Genomic DNA, 17,499 nt, shown 5'->3' with positions numbered 1-17,499 from the left:
AACTAAGCCTATTTAATTACTGGTTACAAATAAAATCATTTTCACCCCTGGGGAGAAAAAAAAAACAAAACTACTCAAAACACAGGCCCTCCTGTATGCATTGAATGAGCTGATGGAAGAAGGGCATTCATCAGTTTAGCACATTATATAGACTTGATTTTTACAAGCTACCTCCACTGAAGATTTTTGCCACCTTCTTTGGAAGCAATTTCTAATGGGAAGGCTTGAAGTCTATCAGCAAAGGCAAGTGCTTTCCAGGTTCCCATCACCCTGCATGCATTGACCGATGGTCCTAGTTTTGAAGTATCTAAATAAACATTAATTTTTTAACACCTCATTTCATAGAACCGAAGTTGTGATTACTACGTGCCTTGGCTGAGTGATGATGAATATATCAGTTAATTTCCTCCTGACATTGTGTTTTTCATGTAAAATAAGACTGACAATGCAACTAAAGATATAACAAAAAGTTTAAAAATCGAAAGCTATGAAAATCAGATAGCCAACGTAAATACCTCATGGAAATGACATGCACACTTCCCCTGCAGAAACTCTTTGTATCGTCCCATTGTTATAGTGAACGTGTCAACTACTTCATAGCCATACTTTTTTGCAGTATCCAGAATAATCAAATTTTCTTTCCATAAATTCTGTACTTCACTCTGTATTGCAAAGCAGAAGAATGAGGATTGTTTTATGATTTAAAAACTCAGGTAGAAATCAAGTAAATGTCCTCTTTTTCACAGGGATTGGTCATATGGTAAGATAAAGATTCTCACATGCATTTCTTAAGATGTGTTCTAACTTTTGTTTACTCAAAACATAAAGGTAACCATTTATGCATATATAAAACAGCAATACATAAGTATCTATAGTGGCACATAGTTTTGAATTCCCTTCCATAAAAAGTAGTTACATTTATTGCCCACAAAGACCCATCAAAATATCTAAAATTCTCAATTTAAAAATCAACATTTGGGAATCACAAATGCTACCTCCTATTTGCATTCTCAGCCATTTAGTCACTTGAGTGTTAATTAGCATCTGCTTTTGCTTAGCTCTTGCTGAGGGACAAGAATACAAAGATAAATAAATCATGGTCCCTGATCTTAGGACACAGCATTCTAATAGGAGAAACAGATATATAAATATTTAGTGAGTCCTTCATTGGAGGTAAATATACCAGGCTCTGGCTAGTACTAGATATAAAAGTAGCTTTTCCCGAGGCAGGGTGGCCCCTGGACAGTGAGGCTTCAAGAGGGGGTTCCTGAGTAGCTTTGAGTGAGGTTTGCTAGTTGGATAGGGGTGAGGAAGGAGAGACAAGGAGTGCTTTGGGGAGCAGAAGAATTGAGTGAAGGTCCCAGCTGCTGCTACTTTGGATCACATTCCTCCCTCCTTCTCCAACCATGTCCCAGGAGTTTTGGTTAAATCTATTCTGTGGGGCGGGGGGACAACTCCACTAACTACTCTAGCTCCAGGATTCTTGGCCTGGCCAAGACTTTTTCAGAACTGACCTACAATCCAAGACTCTTCCTACCCAATCCATCCATCCATCTTCTTCCTCTCCATTCACATCAGACACATGACAGCCAAACACAGTTCCCAGGACACAGTAGACACTCAAAAGACATTGGGCCCAAGATAGAGTGATACTCATTTGGTGCTGTGGTCTGAAACTTTCCCCATGTGCTCCTGCACTCTTCCTTTTATCCTTCTCAGGTAGTCTTCCAAATCAATCCCCCCATTTGGCTAATTCTACCTTGGTGTCTGTTTCTCAGAGAATAAAAACTGACCCAGGGAGGGAATTGCACTCCCCCTTCCCTTTTCTAAAGGGCAAAAATAATTTTTAAGTTTTCAGGTAAAAAAAAGCAAATAATTACTTGTATTTGTTAAGCCAACCGCAGGATAAAGAAGTAGCACAAATACATCCAATTTTCTGTTTTCTTCACTGTGCTTGCAAGGCTATTTTTATGTGACATTCAAAGAAGAATGTTTTCTTCAAAATAAAGCTAGTGAATAGAAAAGGCTCATAAAACATCTGGAGGAAAAGACACAGATGCAAATTTGCTCTGTGCCTCAAAGAGTCTATGCAAAGTGATGGTCAGTATTGTTTGTAGGTTTTTCTTGTCCAGTTATGAGCATTTTCTCAATTGTAATGTATCTAATTATAGAAGGCACTTGGAACTTTAAAAGTGAGCAGTTTCCAGAAAGGTTTTCTAGAGAAAGGTAATTTCTGTGGGAAACAGACTCATAAATGGAAATTTGCATGCAGGAAGCTAACAGGACAGTGCTTTGGGATCAACACCTATGGGAGCAAGGGGAGAAGGATTGAGCAGAGGGTGAAGCTGAACTGTAATGCCCTTGAACAGAGGCTTTCATTGGTCCCACTGTGAGTCCTAGAGCTGGGATGGCCCACAGTGAGGAAAGGGGGCTGAGTCTCAGAACTTCTGCATGGGCAAGTTGGGTCTCTGCAGCAAAAGACAATTCCTGGTGGGACTCAGGTGAGTCATCAATACGACAGGGGGGTGAATGTCTCAGTCTGGAAGGGGCAATCTGGGAGCACACAAATCATAAAAAAAATTACTCATTTGTGCACCAGATATCTTTTGAGGGTCTACTGTATGCTGAGAATTGTGTTTGGCATTTGGGGTACCAAGTGAGCCATGCAAGTCCCCTCCCCCACCCCCCATGTCCTTGCTGTCGTAGACATTACTGTTTAGCAGGGGAGACAGAGCAGCAAAGAGTACACGTGCTGAGCAACATAAGTGAGGACGTAAGACACTATTAGAGGACTTCAGAGCAGGAGCAGCCAACCTATTCTAGTGTGCCAAGAAAATTGTCTCAGAGGAAATAGAGTTTAAGCTAACACTTGAAGCATATGGTGGGAGAGTGGGCTCTAAGATGACGGAACAGCGATTTCAAAAGCTTAAGAGCATGCTGTGTTTGAGAAGTTGAACACACTCAGCCTGAGTGAGCTGAGTGGTGTTGTGTGTGTGTGTGTGCACGCATGCACATACATGTGTCTGCATGCACATGTGTGTGCATGCACATGTGTGCGTATGTGCTGGTATCCAGGGATAAGACTACAGAGCAAGGAGGAGGCCAGTCTTGAATGATGAGGAGTTCAGATTTGTTTCCTGCCTTCACTTGCTTTTATCTCTTTCTCTTTCTTTCTATTCTTTTGCCCCTCCTCTTCTTTTCTCCTTCTGCCCCCATTCAGTTTGAAAAGACTGATAAGCACCATCAAACCCATGTTGCAGGCATCATATTTAACACAGTGTCTGGCACATAGTAAGTGCTGAAGAAGCGTTTGCTGAGATGAACATAAGCAGGGCCCACACGTACTCCAGTTGCTGTGAGGAGCTGCAATCAAAGAGGCCCAGTGGAGCTACCAGAGTCTTCAGGAAGGAACTACAATCTTGACCTGTAGCCTTCAAATAACATTAAACGGATCCAACTCATAACCCATAGCAAAAATTATCAAAGCTTCCCTCTCTTGATCCTAAATAGTCTTAAACCCTTCAGCTAGCCCAGATGTTAAATGCCTCAACTCATTTTAAATTACCTTAACCCCTCCTGACCCCAGGAAAATGAATTTAGAGGCTTTACTTTGGCCACTTTCTACCAATTCTCCTACTTTTGCATCACAGAAGATCCAGTAGGTGTCCAGGTGGATGAAGTTCTGAGAAAGGAGGGGGAAGGGTTGTGTGTTCTGTGCTGGGCAAACCTGGGAGCGTGCAACACAGACACAAAAATATATCTCAACCTCCTTACATATTAAACGGACAGCTTCCTCTCTCCCAGTTCCCGGCGCTGCCCTGAGCCGTGACTCCGCAATTATATACCAACTCCCGGCTGCTCCCAAACTCTCCTCGCTTCAGCAAGAGCAGCTGGTTCTCTTCCCTACAGATGTTGTCTTTCTTTTCTTTTCGGAGACTCCCATTCAGTGCTGAGACTAATTTACTATCTTCTATAAGAACTGATCAGAGGCCCCTAACTCCTTTCATTTATGAATATCCTACCAGAGGAAAAACCAATGATACTACTTCAAAGATGATTTTTTTAAAGCAATCAGTCAGAAATCATCTTCAAAAAGACCACTCTTTCCCAAAGGACTCATTGATAGCGACGATTTGATTTGTGGTTTCAGCATGAACCTGAAGAAAGGAAAGCCTTTCTACATAGCCCTTAAAGGTGTGTGCAACATTGGGGGGTGGTAAGGGAGACTGAAAGCACAATCTCCCTCCCATACTCCTCTGTTCTTTATTTTTGCACAGCGTGGCACCCCCTTTCTCCTTTTATGAACTCAATGCATTATTTACAACACATTGTGGGATATAGTCTTCTTGTCTCCAGAAAAAATTATAACTGATTTGGAATCATAACCCTTAAGTATATCATCTCCTTGGATTTTTGTGAAGGTTGCTCAATATTATATAGTGCCTTTTGGTTCTTTTTCCAGCAGGGATCCTTATAGGAACCATGAAGTTCATATAGCCCAGAGGAAATGGGCTTACCTGTGTTAGGAAATGCACTCCATCCACTGGCAGATGAAATCCAATTCCCAGAGTTTTGATGATCACTAGGATATTGAGTAACTTTTCCCTAAATGAAATAATCAGAATTCTAAAGTCATTAATCTCAATTACATTTCTAGATGTTTCTTGTTTATGTAAACAAATATAGTGGAATTTTTTTAGAATGTGATAATTGGCATATAAGACTAAATTCTCATTTTATAGATTTGATGTATATTAGGGTTTTTAAGATAGAGTTTTATGTGTCACTGGACATGTTTTGATCTGTGGTAAATGTAAATTTGGATACCAAAGAGCCATGTTGTAATTGGATACCAGTGTTTGGAAATATTTTAAACTAGATTTTAAGTACTTAACTCTGAATTACAAGTTGTTCTTTGAATAAAATCTGGATAAAACTCAGTCACATCAATACTAACTTTTTGTGACTTAGAATACAAATGACATTTATTGTTGCAGAAATTTACCTCTTCAAAACCTTGTGAATAATTTGCAGGTGATTGGAATTAAGCCACTGAACACCACCAACAACCAGTACAGTCTGGCCAGTATTCTCTAGGGGACGCGATCTGAAATCCAGGAAGAAAAACAACACGTGTTGCCTTAAAACAGATGGTAAACATTGTGACTGCATTGCCTCACATTTCATTGAACCATATCTGGCGTCCTGATCACAGGACTTTCTTATCATTTCCAACTCATTTTCAGCCACATTACTTGGTATGTAAGCTTTTCAGCACATTTTCTACACAGTGAGCAATTATGACCGCCAGTAAAACATTGGTACATTGTGGCATTGTGTCGTCCATAATTGTTCCATTGTACCTCTGTAAGAGATGCTCAAGGGCTTCTTCAAATGTTGGTCTCAATGAAGGGCTCATCCAGAACTGGGGATAGTAGGAATAACTGATAACAGTCTTCCCACCATTGACGTTGTGATAGAATTTAGTGCCATGCACCTTCTGCCATTCCTGCAAAGTTTCATTCAGTCTTTCGATCAGATAGTACATGATCCCTCTGTTGGTTGAATCTCCAATGAAAAGAATCTACAAATTAAAGAGAAAAATATTTGTTTCCAAATCTGATGTTTACATGGTACAGGAGATAGTTTAAAATAACTCATTTTGTGACTATTCATACCTACTTAATTGCTTGAAGGACAGCCTTTCAAACTGTTAGAAATAACATTCATCATATTCTCCCCCAAACCTGTTCATTTTCCTCTCTTCCATAGTCCTAGTAATGCCATCGTCCACCGATCTACTAAGTCATGTTTACAGCTTTTTCCTTTATATTATCTTCAATTTCTCCATCTCCCTTTAAGCTTTTTACTTTCTCATCTAATCATCTTAACAAGTCTTATTGATTCAAATGGGCATGAGGTATTTTATAGTGCTCTAGGAATACTTAGGAATTTTCCAATCTCTTTATTTTATAGATGTGAAAACCGAAAATCCACAGAGGTAGCTCGATAGAGGTCATGTCTACTTGAGAAAAGAGCCACAGGACCAGAATCTAATTTTCAGAATCTAACAGCAGTCACTGTCCCAGGGTGCATATCCCAGTGTCATTTGCTCTCCAATGAAGTTTCTCACTCCTGTCACCTCCTTCCCGCTTGCACCAGCACAGCCCTGATTCAGGCTCTCGCTGCCTCCATGCGGCACTATTGTTTATTTTTTTTTTTTTTGAGACAGAGTCTCACTCTGTTGCCCAGGCTAGAGTGAGTGCCGTGGCGTCAGCCTAGCTCACAGCAACCTCAAACTCCTGGGCTCAAGCGATCCTCCTGCCTCAGCCTCCCGAGTAGCTGGGACTACAGGCATGCACCACCATGCCCGGCTAATTTTTTCTATATATATTTTTAGCTGTCCATATAATTTCTTTCTATTTTTAGTAGAGATGGGGTCTCGCTCTTGCTCAGGCTGGTCTCGAACTCCTGAGCTCAAACGATCCGCCCACCTCGGCCTCCCAGAGTGCTAGGATTACAGGCGTGAGCCACCGCGCCCAGCCCATGCTGCACTATTGTTAACACTGTTCTGCTGGGTCTTCCTTCTTGCACAATGGCTGCATTTTCATTCATGCTACACACCACATTGCTGGGATACATTTCCAAGTGTCTAGTTCTGGTCATTTTATTTGCATGCTTAAAAATATTAGCTCCTTGTTTCCTACAGAATCACATCTAAACCACTTAGGTTCAGCTAACATTTACTAGCTGAATTTTTATTGCATATCAGGCTTGGCTAGGTGGAGATTTCATACAGAGTATTCACTTTTAATCCTCACAATTATGAGGTTTGAATCATTCGGCTCTTTTACACAGATGAGGAATTTGAAGCTCAGGAATATCGAGGGCATAAATCTAGTAAATGGTGAACCAGGATTCAAACCCAGTCCTTTGGCTCCCAGTGAGGGGTCAATGGCTCCATCCTCTCAGTGCTTCCCTTCATGTAAGCCTGTCAGATTCCTAGTTTTTCACTGAACATGATTTGCACTCAACATCTGTTTTTCCTTGTGTTAATCCATCTGCCTTGCAAGTTCCTCCCACCGCAGCCCCACTTGTCAACCTCCAGACCCGCTGTGAATGCTGCCTCTACCAACAGGTCTCATCCTGCGCCCCTGGCCAGAGTCATTTAATACTTTCTCTGTCCTCTGTGATTTCATTACATTTTTTACTTCCATTATAGATTTTACCAAAGTCTGCATGAAATTATGGCTATTTGTATCTGTGTCTTTTTTCTCATATCCTATCAAGAAATATTTGAGGTCAAAGTCAATTTCTAATTTTAATTTCCCCCATAGTATTTAATGCCATGCATGCACTTTAAAAATATTTAGTGACTTAAAACTCAAAGGGACTCTTGCCATAAACAATCCCTTTTAATGTTTTTGGATAAGATTTAATTCATTCTTTGTTTTTTTTTTTTTTTTCTTTTTTTTCTGAGATTTCTCTTTCCATTAGTCATACACCTATTTTCTTCTGATTTTAACAGCAGGCATTGCCATCATTTCTCAGGTACTTCTATATTTGTTCATACATAGTAAATTTAGTAAAACTCTGCAGAGGTTTACTCTTTCTACCATAAGCTGTGTGAAAGAATCCAGAAAGCTGCAATTTGCCTTCAGATCCAAAACTGTTCCCATAAACATTGTTAAGCTAAACTGAATAACAAGATGTCATGGCCCCAGGCACTGATCCTCTCTATCAGGTTCCATTTAGAGCAATAAAATTCCAGTACAATAAAATAATTTGTGAAATAACTTGAATTTCTTCTTATGAGATTCGACCTGTAACTATTTCAGTTTGTTTTTTTGGCCTAGATTTTTTTATTTTTAGAGGAAACTGGAATCCTCAGGAAAGCTTTTAATTTCAGATACTAGGAATTATCCAACTCCATTTGTATCCATTTGCTGGGGCTGCTATAACAAAGTACTACAGACTGGGTGGTTTCAACAACAGAAATTTATTTTCTCACGTTTCTGGAGTCTAGAAGTCCAAGATCAAGGAGTCAGCGGGGTTTGTTGCTTTTGAGGACCTCTCTGGCTTGGAGATGGCAGTCGTCTCTCTGTCTTCATATGGTCTTTCCTCCTTGTGAGTCTGGGTTCTAATCTTCTCTTCTTTAAATACCCGAGTCATATTGGATGAGGTAGGCCCCACCCATAGGACCTCATTTTACCCGAAACACCCCTTCAAAGGCCCTATTTCTAAATACAAGCCCATTCTAAGGTACTGGGGTTAGAACTCCAACATATGAGTTTGGCAGAGGGGATACAATTCAGTCCATAATATTTAATATTAGTAAAGGACCTTTGAGATCTGGCTTTTAAATTAAATCACCACTATGTGTTTTTATTGTAGTTTCTTTTCATTTCAATAGCAAGATCCAGTTCTTCCTAGGGTATGTCCAGGTAGTCAGTAAGGTCACTAGATGTCTGTATTATGAGCTAATAGAGATACAGAGGTTTAGAAAAAAATCAAAGTAGCTGTATTTTACTGAGAGGAAACAATAGCAAAACTTTTAGATTTCCAGTCTCGTCCATGCAGTTGTAATTTGAAGATCCAGACCACCAAAGCATGTCAGAGGCAAAACAGCCCTGTTTAAGATTTCTTAGGAACTGTTATTTATTAACTTGACAGTTTCAGACAAACTATTTGTCTCTCCAAGAGTTATTTCCTTACATGTAAAATGGGGATAACAGCACCATCTTAGGGGACTTAAATGAGATCTTGAATACTTACTCCTGGCAACAGTAAGCACACAATGGATGTGAACTGGCATTAAGGCACAGGAAAGGCAAGTAGTGTTTCTGAGTGCTTCCAGTGTGCCTTGCAGTGCCTTGCTAGGTGCATCAAATTCATTAACTTGTCCAGAGAAAATGTCAAAGAAGAAAGGATATATCTAAGTCACAGCAGCCTCTCTCCCCCTTACCAACCCTGCTTCTGACCCCCAGCAGGATTTGAAGAGTTGCTGGAGAAACTGAAGCTCTGGATGGAGCACTGGAAGAGAGATGCCATCCTGAGCAAGCCAACACTCTCAGAACAGGTCCCTGCTGTCTCCATTGCTGATTAATGAGCAAGAGCTACATGGACGTGAAAAGCAAGCATCACCATCATCATTTGCACAAGTTCCTCTTGACTGCAATAGCATTTTTTAATCTGGTAGACACAGCTCTTGGACGACTATTTTCCAGAAGATTATTTTATCCTAGTGCCTTTCCATTCATGATAGATGGAAATGAAAAAATATAATTACAATGAAAATACATTGGTAATTTTAAGATTGATTGTACTGTTGGTGAAGGAATTTTTGTAAGAGATGAATTTGTATCCCTGGCTAAAAGATTTCTAACTTCAAAATGTTAGCTCTTTTAAGTGCACAACACGCAATTAAAAAATAGTATCAAGAATTAAAGAGTGGTTCTTTTCAGTCATTGGATTCATATTCAATCTTTGTATCTTTTAGACCATTCAGAATTGGTGAAGTTTTATAAAGGAAATTTGTAAATTATTTGTTTTAAATGACAACTTCTATTTCAAAAGGTCTAAATTATTATAACAAATATTTATGACTTGCCTTACAATTTATAAACAACTCTTCCTCCTGTGAAAACTGCTTTACACTATTATACACAGTTATTGGTTGGTGTAAGTATTCAAAGAGAAAAAAGTGTGATCATTAAATACAAATAGCCAATAAGCATTTATACAGATAATCAACTTTAGTAATAAAGTATTAAAATAACTAAGTTTTCCCTCCTCCCAAAGTTGCAAAGATTGTAGAAGCCCTATGATTTTACAAATTCAGGGAAACAAACCTTCCTGTGTACTATAATACTATGTAAGCACCACGAAGGTAGGATTTTTTTGTCTTTTTTTTTTTAACTGTTGAATTTCCAGTGAACAGAATACTTTTGCCTGGCCCAAAAGTAGGTTCTCATTTGTTAAACAAGTGAATGGAAACTTTGCTGTTGTATATATAAATTGGTAGTATTTTCAAGGAATTTCACTTTTAGAAAATATTTAAGGATGTCTGTCAAAAGATATTTTAAAAGCAAAATAAACTAGAACCTGCACAAATGCTTAAGAACAAATGGTTAACTGACTATATTAAGGTATAAACATATACTTGAATTCTTTTCACTTTTAAATAATGATATAATATGAATATACTGTAATGCGGAAGATTTCATGTTAACTTTTATAAAAAGCTGATTACAATTAGAATATAAATAATGACCGCATTTTTATAAATGTAAAATCTGTGGTTATATAGAAAAGGTCCTGGAAAATTAGTCATAATTATTTTGAAATGGTGATGTCATGACAGTTTGTTCTTTTTACTCATTTGTATGTTTTAAAAGGCACACATATTGGCTTTTTATGATAAGGAAAAAAGCTAAAGGCAGCAGAAGCAAGAGCAGAACAACAATAATAAATCTATTCTGTTTAAAAACATTTTGAAAATTCATCAATGTAGTACTAATCAGCTTGAATAAACTTTATTTTTATTTATGGAGAACAATGCTTTAAGAGAGTCAGGATTACACATTGGTTAAATAAACTCATCACAGGACTAACGCCAATAATATTTTGGATTCCTGTAGCAACTGTATTCTAGAAGTTGACTTGCATCTTCCTATGCAGCATCTCCTTTCTGGTCCTGTGATGTGGTGAGGTTAGCCTGTCTCCATCAGGTGAACTCGAGATGTGCTTTGGATGTGTCATGAGAGGCTGGATCAGCTCATCAGCTGGAGGGCAAGTTGTGTTTGGAAGAGTTTTGCATCTGTTCTATTCCCAGAACTCTGCATGCCGTGTGAGCCACCACCATGTCTACAGGGGCTGGTATTTTTCCCACTCTTTTTCATACCATCACGGACCATGGAACCTAAAAGCACATCACATTTCTAGGCTCTCCAAAAACATGGAACTTCTTTAAAAATAGGCTTATTAAAAAACCATAAAATGGTTTAATTATCTTTATTTTGATTTCCAATTTCTCAACATCATAGTCCGTGTATTAGGTGAGTTAGGCTAAGTGCTATAACAAATAGAGCCTCAAAATGTGTAATGGCTCAAATACAATTCAAGTTTATTTCTCTCTTAGGAAAATAGTCCAGGTGGTTCCAGGTAGGTTTATGTATAGGGGTGGGGTCATGGGGGGGGGTCATTCAGGGTCCTAGGATGATTGGACTGTGCTTTTCTTGGTTATGGCTTCTAAGAACTCTCTAGACATTGATATCCAGCTGAGGGAAGGGGGAAGGAGTCTTTCTATGAGTTTCCTATGGGCCAGCTCTGGAAGCTGGTCATGTTACTGCTGACCACATTTCATTGGTTAGAATTCAGTCACATGGCCACACACCTAATTTTAAGGGAGACTGAGAAATATAGTCAAGCTGTGTGCCAGGAAGAAGAGAAATTGAGTTGGATGAACTCCTTCCTAGTCTCTACCATATTCCCCCTATCTGCTAAGTCTTCCTGGGAAAAAACTAAGCCCTAAATTCATATTTTTCCTTCTATGAATTAGCAAAAGTGGGATGTATATGAAAGCCTAAATTTATAATCTGTGTGATGCATAAAAGGACTTCTAGTCTTGTGGAGTTGGTTTCTTGGGACAAATAACAGCAAGAAATATCATTTATTGGTGAAAATGCAACCAAGACTTTGGGAACTTTTGATTTAAATGTACAGTGAAATGATTTTTATCTCATTTTATTTCATCATGAAGGAAGGGAACTAACAATAACACTTAGACACGTAAATATTTTAACCTGTAACCTCCTTTCTCCTGTCACCAAAAGTAAAAAGGACACAGTTAGCAAATCAAGTTATAAAGAAACGAAAAGAGAAGAGTTGGTGGCTCTCTGGGTTGAGTACAAGGTAATAAACTCTCTGTAGCTTGTCAGCGTCTCAGATTCTTCTGATCTATTGAGGCAGGGAAAGAATTGGGTGTACGTAGTATTAATAGCCAAGAAAAGAAATTTTTTTAAAAAATCATTTCCCTCCTCTCCCGCTTTACTCCTGCATAGGTTCTATCTTCAGAATTTACAAAAGTGGGAGTATTTCTTTGGAGCCAATAAAGTGCATGTAGATGCCAATACAAGACTCAGCCCGGCTAATGGGAACCCACTGGAACCTTCCAAAAGGGGAAGTTATATAGGAGTGCAGCAGGAGCTAATTGTCCATTAATCTAAGGAATGCCTACTTACTGCAGAGCTGTCACATTGGTATAAATGAAGGGAATGAAAGTGAGGTGAGGAGGAGTCTCATTCATTACATCTAGTTCAGGGCCAAGCCTAGGCCATGTGTTTAGAAAGCTCTCCAGTGATTCTGATGAGCACAAAGGTTGAAAATCACTGATCTCATAAGATAAACACCCATTTCTAAATGAGGCGAGGGGTGGTTCAGCTGTAACATGAAGTTGAGACTGATCAGATGGCTAATGATATTTAGGTCATGACAAAAATCTAGCTCAACAAAGCGTCTCTCTGTGAAATGCGATATGGTTACGATGGATGTTTTCCAATCGTGCATTTTAATTAAATTGGATATAGAGGAGCAGCTAAATTGCTGTTTGGGGTCAAAAGCAAATGTAAGACTGACACTTAGGGAAATCATTCTCAGACACAAAATGTAGTAAAAAAGAAAAACAAGTAACTAGTAACATCACCTAGACATAGATTTTTTTAGCTGCTTGGAGGAAAATTCTTTGTCTGTATTGCCATTTCATCTAGACTGTTGGTGCATTTGTTGAATGCTGAAGGAGGGAATCATGTGCAAGTCATTCTTCCCTGGTGAGAGTGACTGCACTCCTTTCCTTTCATCCATCCCTATTTATTGAAACTGACAGGCAACAATGAATTATGTAGCCGTAATGGAATTCACATATTAGTGAGAACATATTATTATAAATTAGCCACACTTCAAAAATTTAAACACCTTTAAGTCCAAGACACTACTTAACTTGCAAACATTACTTAAAAATTTAACTTACATTTCCTGTTTTAACAGCTGAGTTTAAGTACTTTCCGTAAATATTGCCTTTTTATATTTCCCTTTCTTAATTGCACTCTTCTCTCAGATATTTTATTACTGGTTTAAATTCTGAACTGTTTTCAACTGACAAACAAAATAAAGGCTTGTTTAATTCAGTTGGGTCAGGCTCCTAAGTTTTTTCAGTTGTAAATTTGATTATCATATTTCTAAACTATTTCCTATATATTTCACGCTATGATTACAAAGTTATGTACTGAAAAGTTTTTATAAATGTTCCATTGAGAGTTTATTAAGTAAGAGGTAGGTATCTATTTAGAGAAATGTGTGAAAGTAAAATTGAAAACATAGCTTCTTTTTCTTCAATTGATTTTGCTGTAATTCAGCACAATTACATATCACAAAACCAATACACATAAACAAAAACCTGTAATGAAATAAATCATATTTGGATCAATTTAGAGTTTAAAAGGGGTCCCACATTTACCTGCCCTCCATACACATATGTCTGCCATAGAAATGGATTATGTAAATGCTCCAAGGAGGAAGCTTACTCCATCTTCCACCTAAGACCCTGTTCACGTTGCTGAAATAAGTGCAAAGGACTGAGATGGGAAAGTATGGTCCTGCTCGCAGGCCAGTAAGTGTGGTTGGGTTCCTGATAAGTTTCTGGAAGCTTGAACCCCTTTCCAAATCTCCACTGATTTGTGTCTTGTTCCTTTCCAACAGGTGAGCTTGTATTTTTAAGTATAGTCTTGGTATTCGTGAATGTGAAACAATAGAAAAAAGATGAAAAGGTCCTAATAACAACAGAAGGAAATTCAACTGAGAGAAACGACTACTTGGAGATTCTAAAGAAAGCAGAGCACTATTTGAGGGTCTAACTTGCCAACAATTCTCAGTGGCCCAGTCAAATTCTATCACCTTTTAATGTGATTCTTTAGAGAAAGATAACTCAGTTAACATGTCCCCCAAGTAGAAGCTTGCCAGGATGTGATGAGGATTGAAAATAAAGTTCTGGTTTTTGTAGCACAATATGTTTGAACTACTTATTCATGGCAAAAGTGAAATTTCTAGGTTCTCACTGTTAAAAATCTGAGTTTTACATAAAATTGAAAGTCTTCAGGGAGGCTACTGTACCATTAGAAATTGTGTGTGTAGGTATGTCCCCACTTTTACATGATTAATGTGCATAAATTAGAAAACACTGAAAAATGAGAACTTGACAATCATCTCCAATGCTTCCCCCACCTGCTTGTGTCCTGCTCTCTTTATTAGCACAACCACTGTTTGTTCCCTCCAGTAGGAGGGAAATTCAAAGACAGCACAAGGCTTGAGTGATAGGACTCTCACAGTAGATGCTTTTGGGAAAAGTGAAGATCCCTATTTCTCCTAGTTCAAGTAAACTGTTTCACAGTAATGTGATTGATTCGTAGATCGTCTCCAGGTACAAACACCACTCTGCCCAGGCAACTTCCTTCTGACAACTTGTCCCCTCCCAGCGTGGATCCAGTGCCTGCCTCTGTGCCTCTCTGTACTGTTGCAATCACCACGCTATATTGCATCGATTGCATCTCTCATTTGTCTTCCTCCACTAGAAATTTAGCACCATGAAGGATCATGTTTTACACTCCTTGAACAGCTACTCAGCTCAACAAATGTTACATGAATAAATGAACAACATGATGTCACAAAAGTTATAAAAAGTATTCAGAACTTAACTTTGTTAACTGATCAGCTGGACTTTACTCTGGAGTAACATATTAGGGATAACTGATACTGTAAGATTTCTGATAAAGGGCAGCAGAGTTAATCTGATGGGTTTAATGAATAAAAAGTCACTTCATCTAGAGGAATCAGAACAGTAGCTCAGACTTCCTGATTGCCGGTCTGAGGCTCGCATTACTCGTATTACTTCCCTATCCTCATGCATATGGGAAGAGAATTTCTTTATAATGTTGCTCAAATAATATGTTTCTTTTCTTGAATGTGACATGGTAGGAAGAGAGGCAAAAAAATGTCAGTATATAATGTGTTTAAACAAAATATTTATATTGTTTTTCTATTTTTATAATTGTTATGCTTTAATATTTATTTGTATTTGGAATGGAATGGTGATTAGAGGAAATTCTGGGTAAGATGAGAACTTATTTGTCTTAGTAATAAAAGATAAGAATTACAGGATTACTTTGTATATTTTTATTATGCTGATGGAAAGTGAGAAATAGATGTACTGGGAGCATCTTTTGTTTACCTACTCCTGTTCGTAAATGGAGCTTTCCTGAAATAAGTGCTACGTCATAGCTGTAACTGTGAATGTCTACACAATTATCCCTGCTTTGTGTGGCATGTAAGTACATGCACCTGAGTGTATATTACCGAGGCCTGTGATTCTGAATATAAAATCTCTTTCTCAGGCTCTCCCTTCTTTGCATTCCCACTGCCTCTGATTTATACAACCTTTCAAAATACAGATTTTTAGATTAAGAAAAAAGTGCTCACACATTGTAAAAATGAAAATCATACAGAAATATTTAAAAAGATCTCTTCACGCTTCACCAACTATGCTTTACTACCCAATCTGGTTTACTGGGCATGTGACCTGAGCAGTCTTGTGGGGCCCTGTGCTTTGAGGGTCCTGTGCTTAGTTTATTGCTTTGCTACTGTCTTGAAACTTAATAATTTTTGAACACAGGGGCTGCCTGCATTTTTACTTTGCATTCTACCCCCTACCACTTCCCTCCCCCTATGTAATCATTCCTAACTGCTTGCTACTTCCAGAAATTTTCTGTGTCTGTAAGCGTATTTGTAGATATTCATGCATTGGTTTTTATATCAGTAGGATTGTTCTATACATAATCTATACTTGCTTTCCCTCTTCAGTGTTGCATATTGGGATTTCCCTATTAAACAGCCGTCCTAGTATTCATTTCTTCCTTTCCTTAGGCAGTTTCCATATTGCTGTGGAATGATCTAATTCTGGTTGTGCCAATTCTCTGTTAAAAATGGACAATGCTTCTCTGTAGCATATAGAATAAACTAGCATCCTGGTAAACAAATCAGATTCTGCAGGAACATTGGCAGTGTGCTGGCAAATTTGGGTTTCTGAGCATGCAGGTCTGGAGGACTCCTCTGGACTAGGAGAGTCGCAAAGATAAGCCCTCTGCTGTGCAGCCAGCTAGCTGAGGGCTCTTCATCTGAACACGGACCTTTATTTTCAGACTTTGCAATATCCTCTCTCTCTCTCTCTCTCGCTAACAGGTAGGAAAGTATCTTCCATTTTTTTTTAAGCATTACTTTATAGAATTGCTAATAATCAGCCTTGAAATTAGTAAAGACAATGTTATGGAACTGAAATGTTTATGTCCCTTCCAAATTCATATGTTGAAACCCTAATCTCCAATGTGATGCTATCATAGGAGGTAGGACCTTCGGGAGGTTCATTATGTTTAAGTAAGGTCATGAAAGTGGAGGCCCTATGATGGGATTAGTATCCTTAAAAGAAGAGGAAGTGACTAAGCTCTTCCTCTCTCTCTGTCACGTGACAACACAAAACAAGGGCAGCCAACAGAAACCAGGAAGAGGGCCCTTGCCAGAACCCGAGCATGCTGGCACCCCAATCGCAAACTCCCCAGCCTCCAGAACTGTGAGAAATGTCTGTTGTTGAAGCCACGCAGTCTACCATTTTATTAGAGTAGCCAGAGCTAAGACATACAGAGCAGAAGGTCTTTCTCTTTCTACAAAATTGACTAATCTACTGCAGAGGGTTAGATCACATATACTTCTTATTTTACAAATGTAGAAAATGAGCCTGAGAAATAAGACATTCATGTCCAAAGCCATGGAAATTAGTGATGAACTTAAATGAACATCTATTGCTTTTCAGGTTAAGAGACTATGACATCTTCTTGGAATTTTCCTGAATACTCTAAATCCACAGGTCAGAAGGATATCCTGAGTTTAGAGAAGTTTGGCTGTTATGGCAACAACTATTGTCATTGCTCCCAGTGTAACATTTCTAGGATACAGAGGTTGGATGGTCCAAGTTGGTGGTTAAAGATGCCAGAGTAGTAGCCACTCCCACACACGTATGATCACCAGCGAATTACTCAATCTCTCTGAGCTTTAATTTTCTTAAGTAGAAAACAGATAAAATAATATCTACCTCAGCTGTGACTAGGAAAGATAAGATTTTAATTTATTCATTTACTCAACAACTATTTATTGACTATTATGTATCAAAAATTGTGCTCAGCAGTGAGGTTATGGCAGTGAAATCAAACACATTCTCAGCCCTCATGAAGTTATAGTCTGGTGAGATTTAAAGTATAAGAAAGTTAGCAGCACAGTTCCTCACACAGAATCTAGGGTCAATTAATAATACCAATAGCAACATAAATTTCTAAAAGATTGTTTTCATCCCTTCCCTTTTAAAAGTAACTAATGCTGCTGCTTTATCTTTAGAGATATTCT

At 38.4% G+C, this 17,499-nt stretch overlaps 1 protein-coding gene across 2 annotated transcripts in view; it reads right to left on the bottom strand.

Annotated features, from left to right (window-relative positions):
• CPED1 (cadherin like and PC-esterase domain containing 1) overlaps window positions 1-17,499 on the bottom strand; it is a 263,041-nt gene that overhangs the window by 19,724 nt on the left and 225,818 nt on the right. For both annotated transcript variants that reach the window (XM_069462606.1, XM_069462603.1), the window contains 4 exons: window positions 5,364-5,584; window positions 5,006-5,107; window positions 4,518-4,605; window positions 516-662 (listed from right to left, as the gene is read on the bottom strand). In XM_069462606.1, coding sequence (XP_069318707.1) covers window positions 516-662; window positions 4,518-4,605; window positions 5,006-5,107; window positions 5,364-5,584 — 558 coding nt within the window. The remainder of the gene's footprint in view (window positions 1-515; window positions 663-4,517; window positions 4,606-5,005; window positions 5,108-5,363; window positions 5,585-17,499) is intronic.

This window comes from Eulemur rufifrons, chromosome 29 (genome assembly GCF_041146395.1).
Source record: "Eulemur rufifrons isolate Redbay chromosome 29, OSU_ERuf_1, whole genome shotgun sequence".
In the NCBI taxonomy this organism is placed as follows: domain Eukaryota; kingdom Metazoa; phylum Chordata; class Mammalia; order Primates; family Lemuridae; genus Eulemur; species Eulemur rufifrons.
The sequence above is the reverse complement of the archived record's forward strand: the minus strand, read 5'-3'. Positions and strand labels throughout refer to the sequence as shown.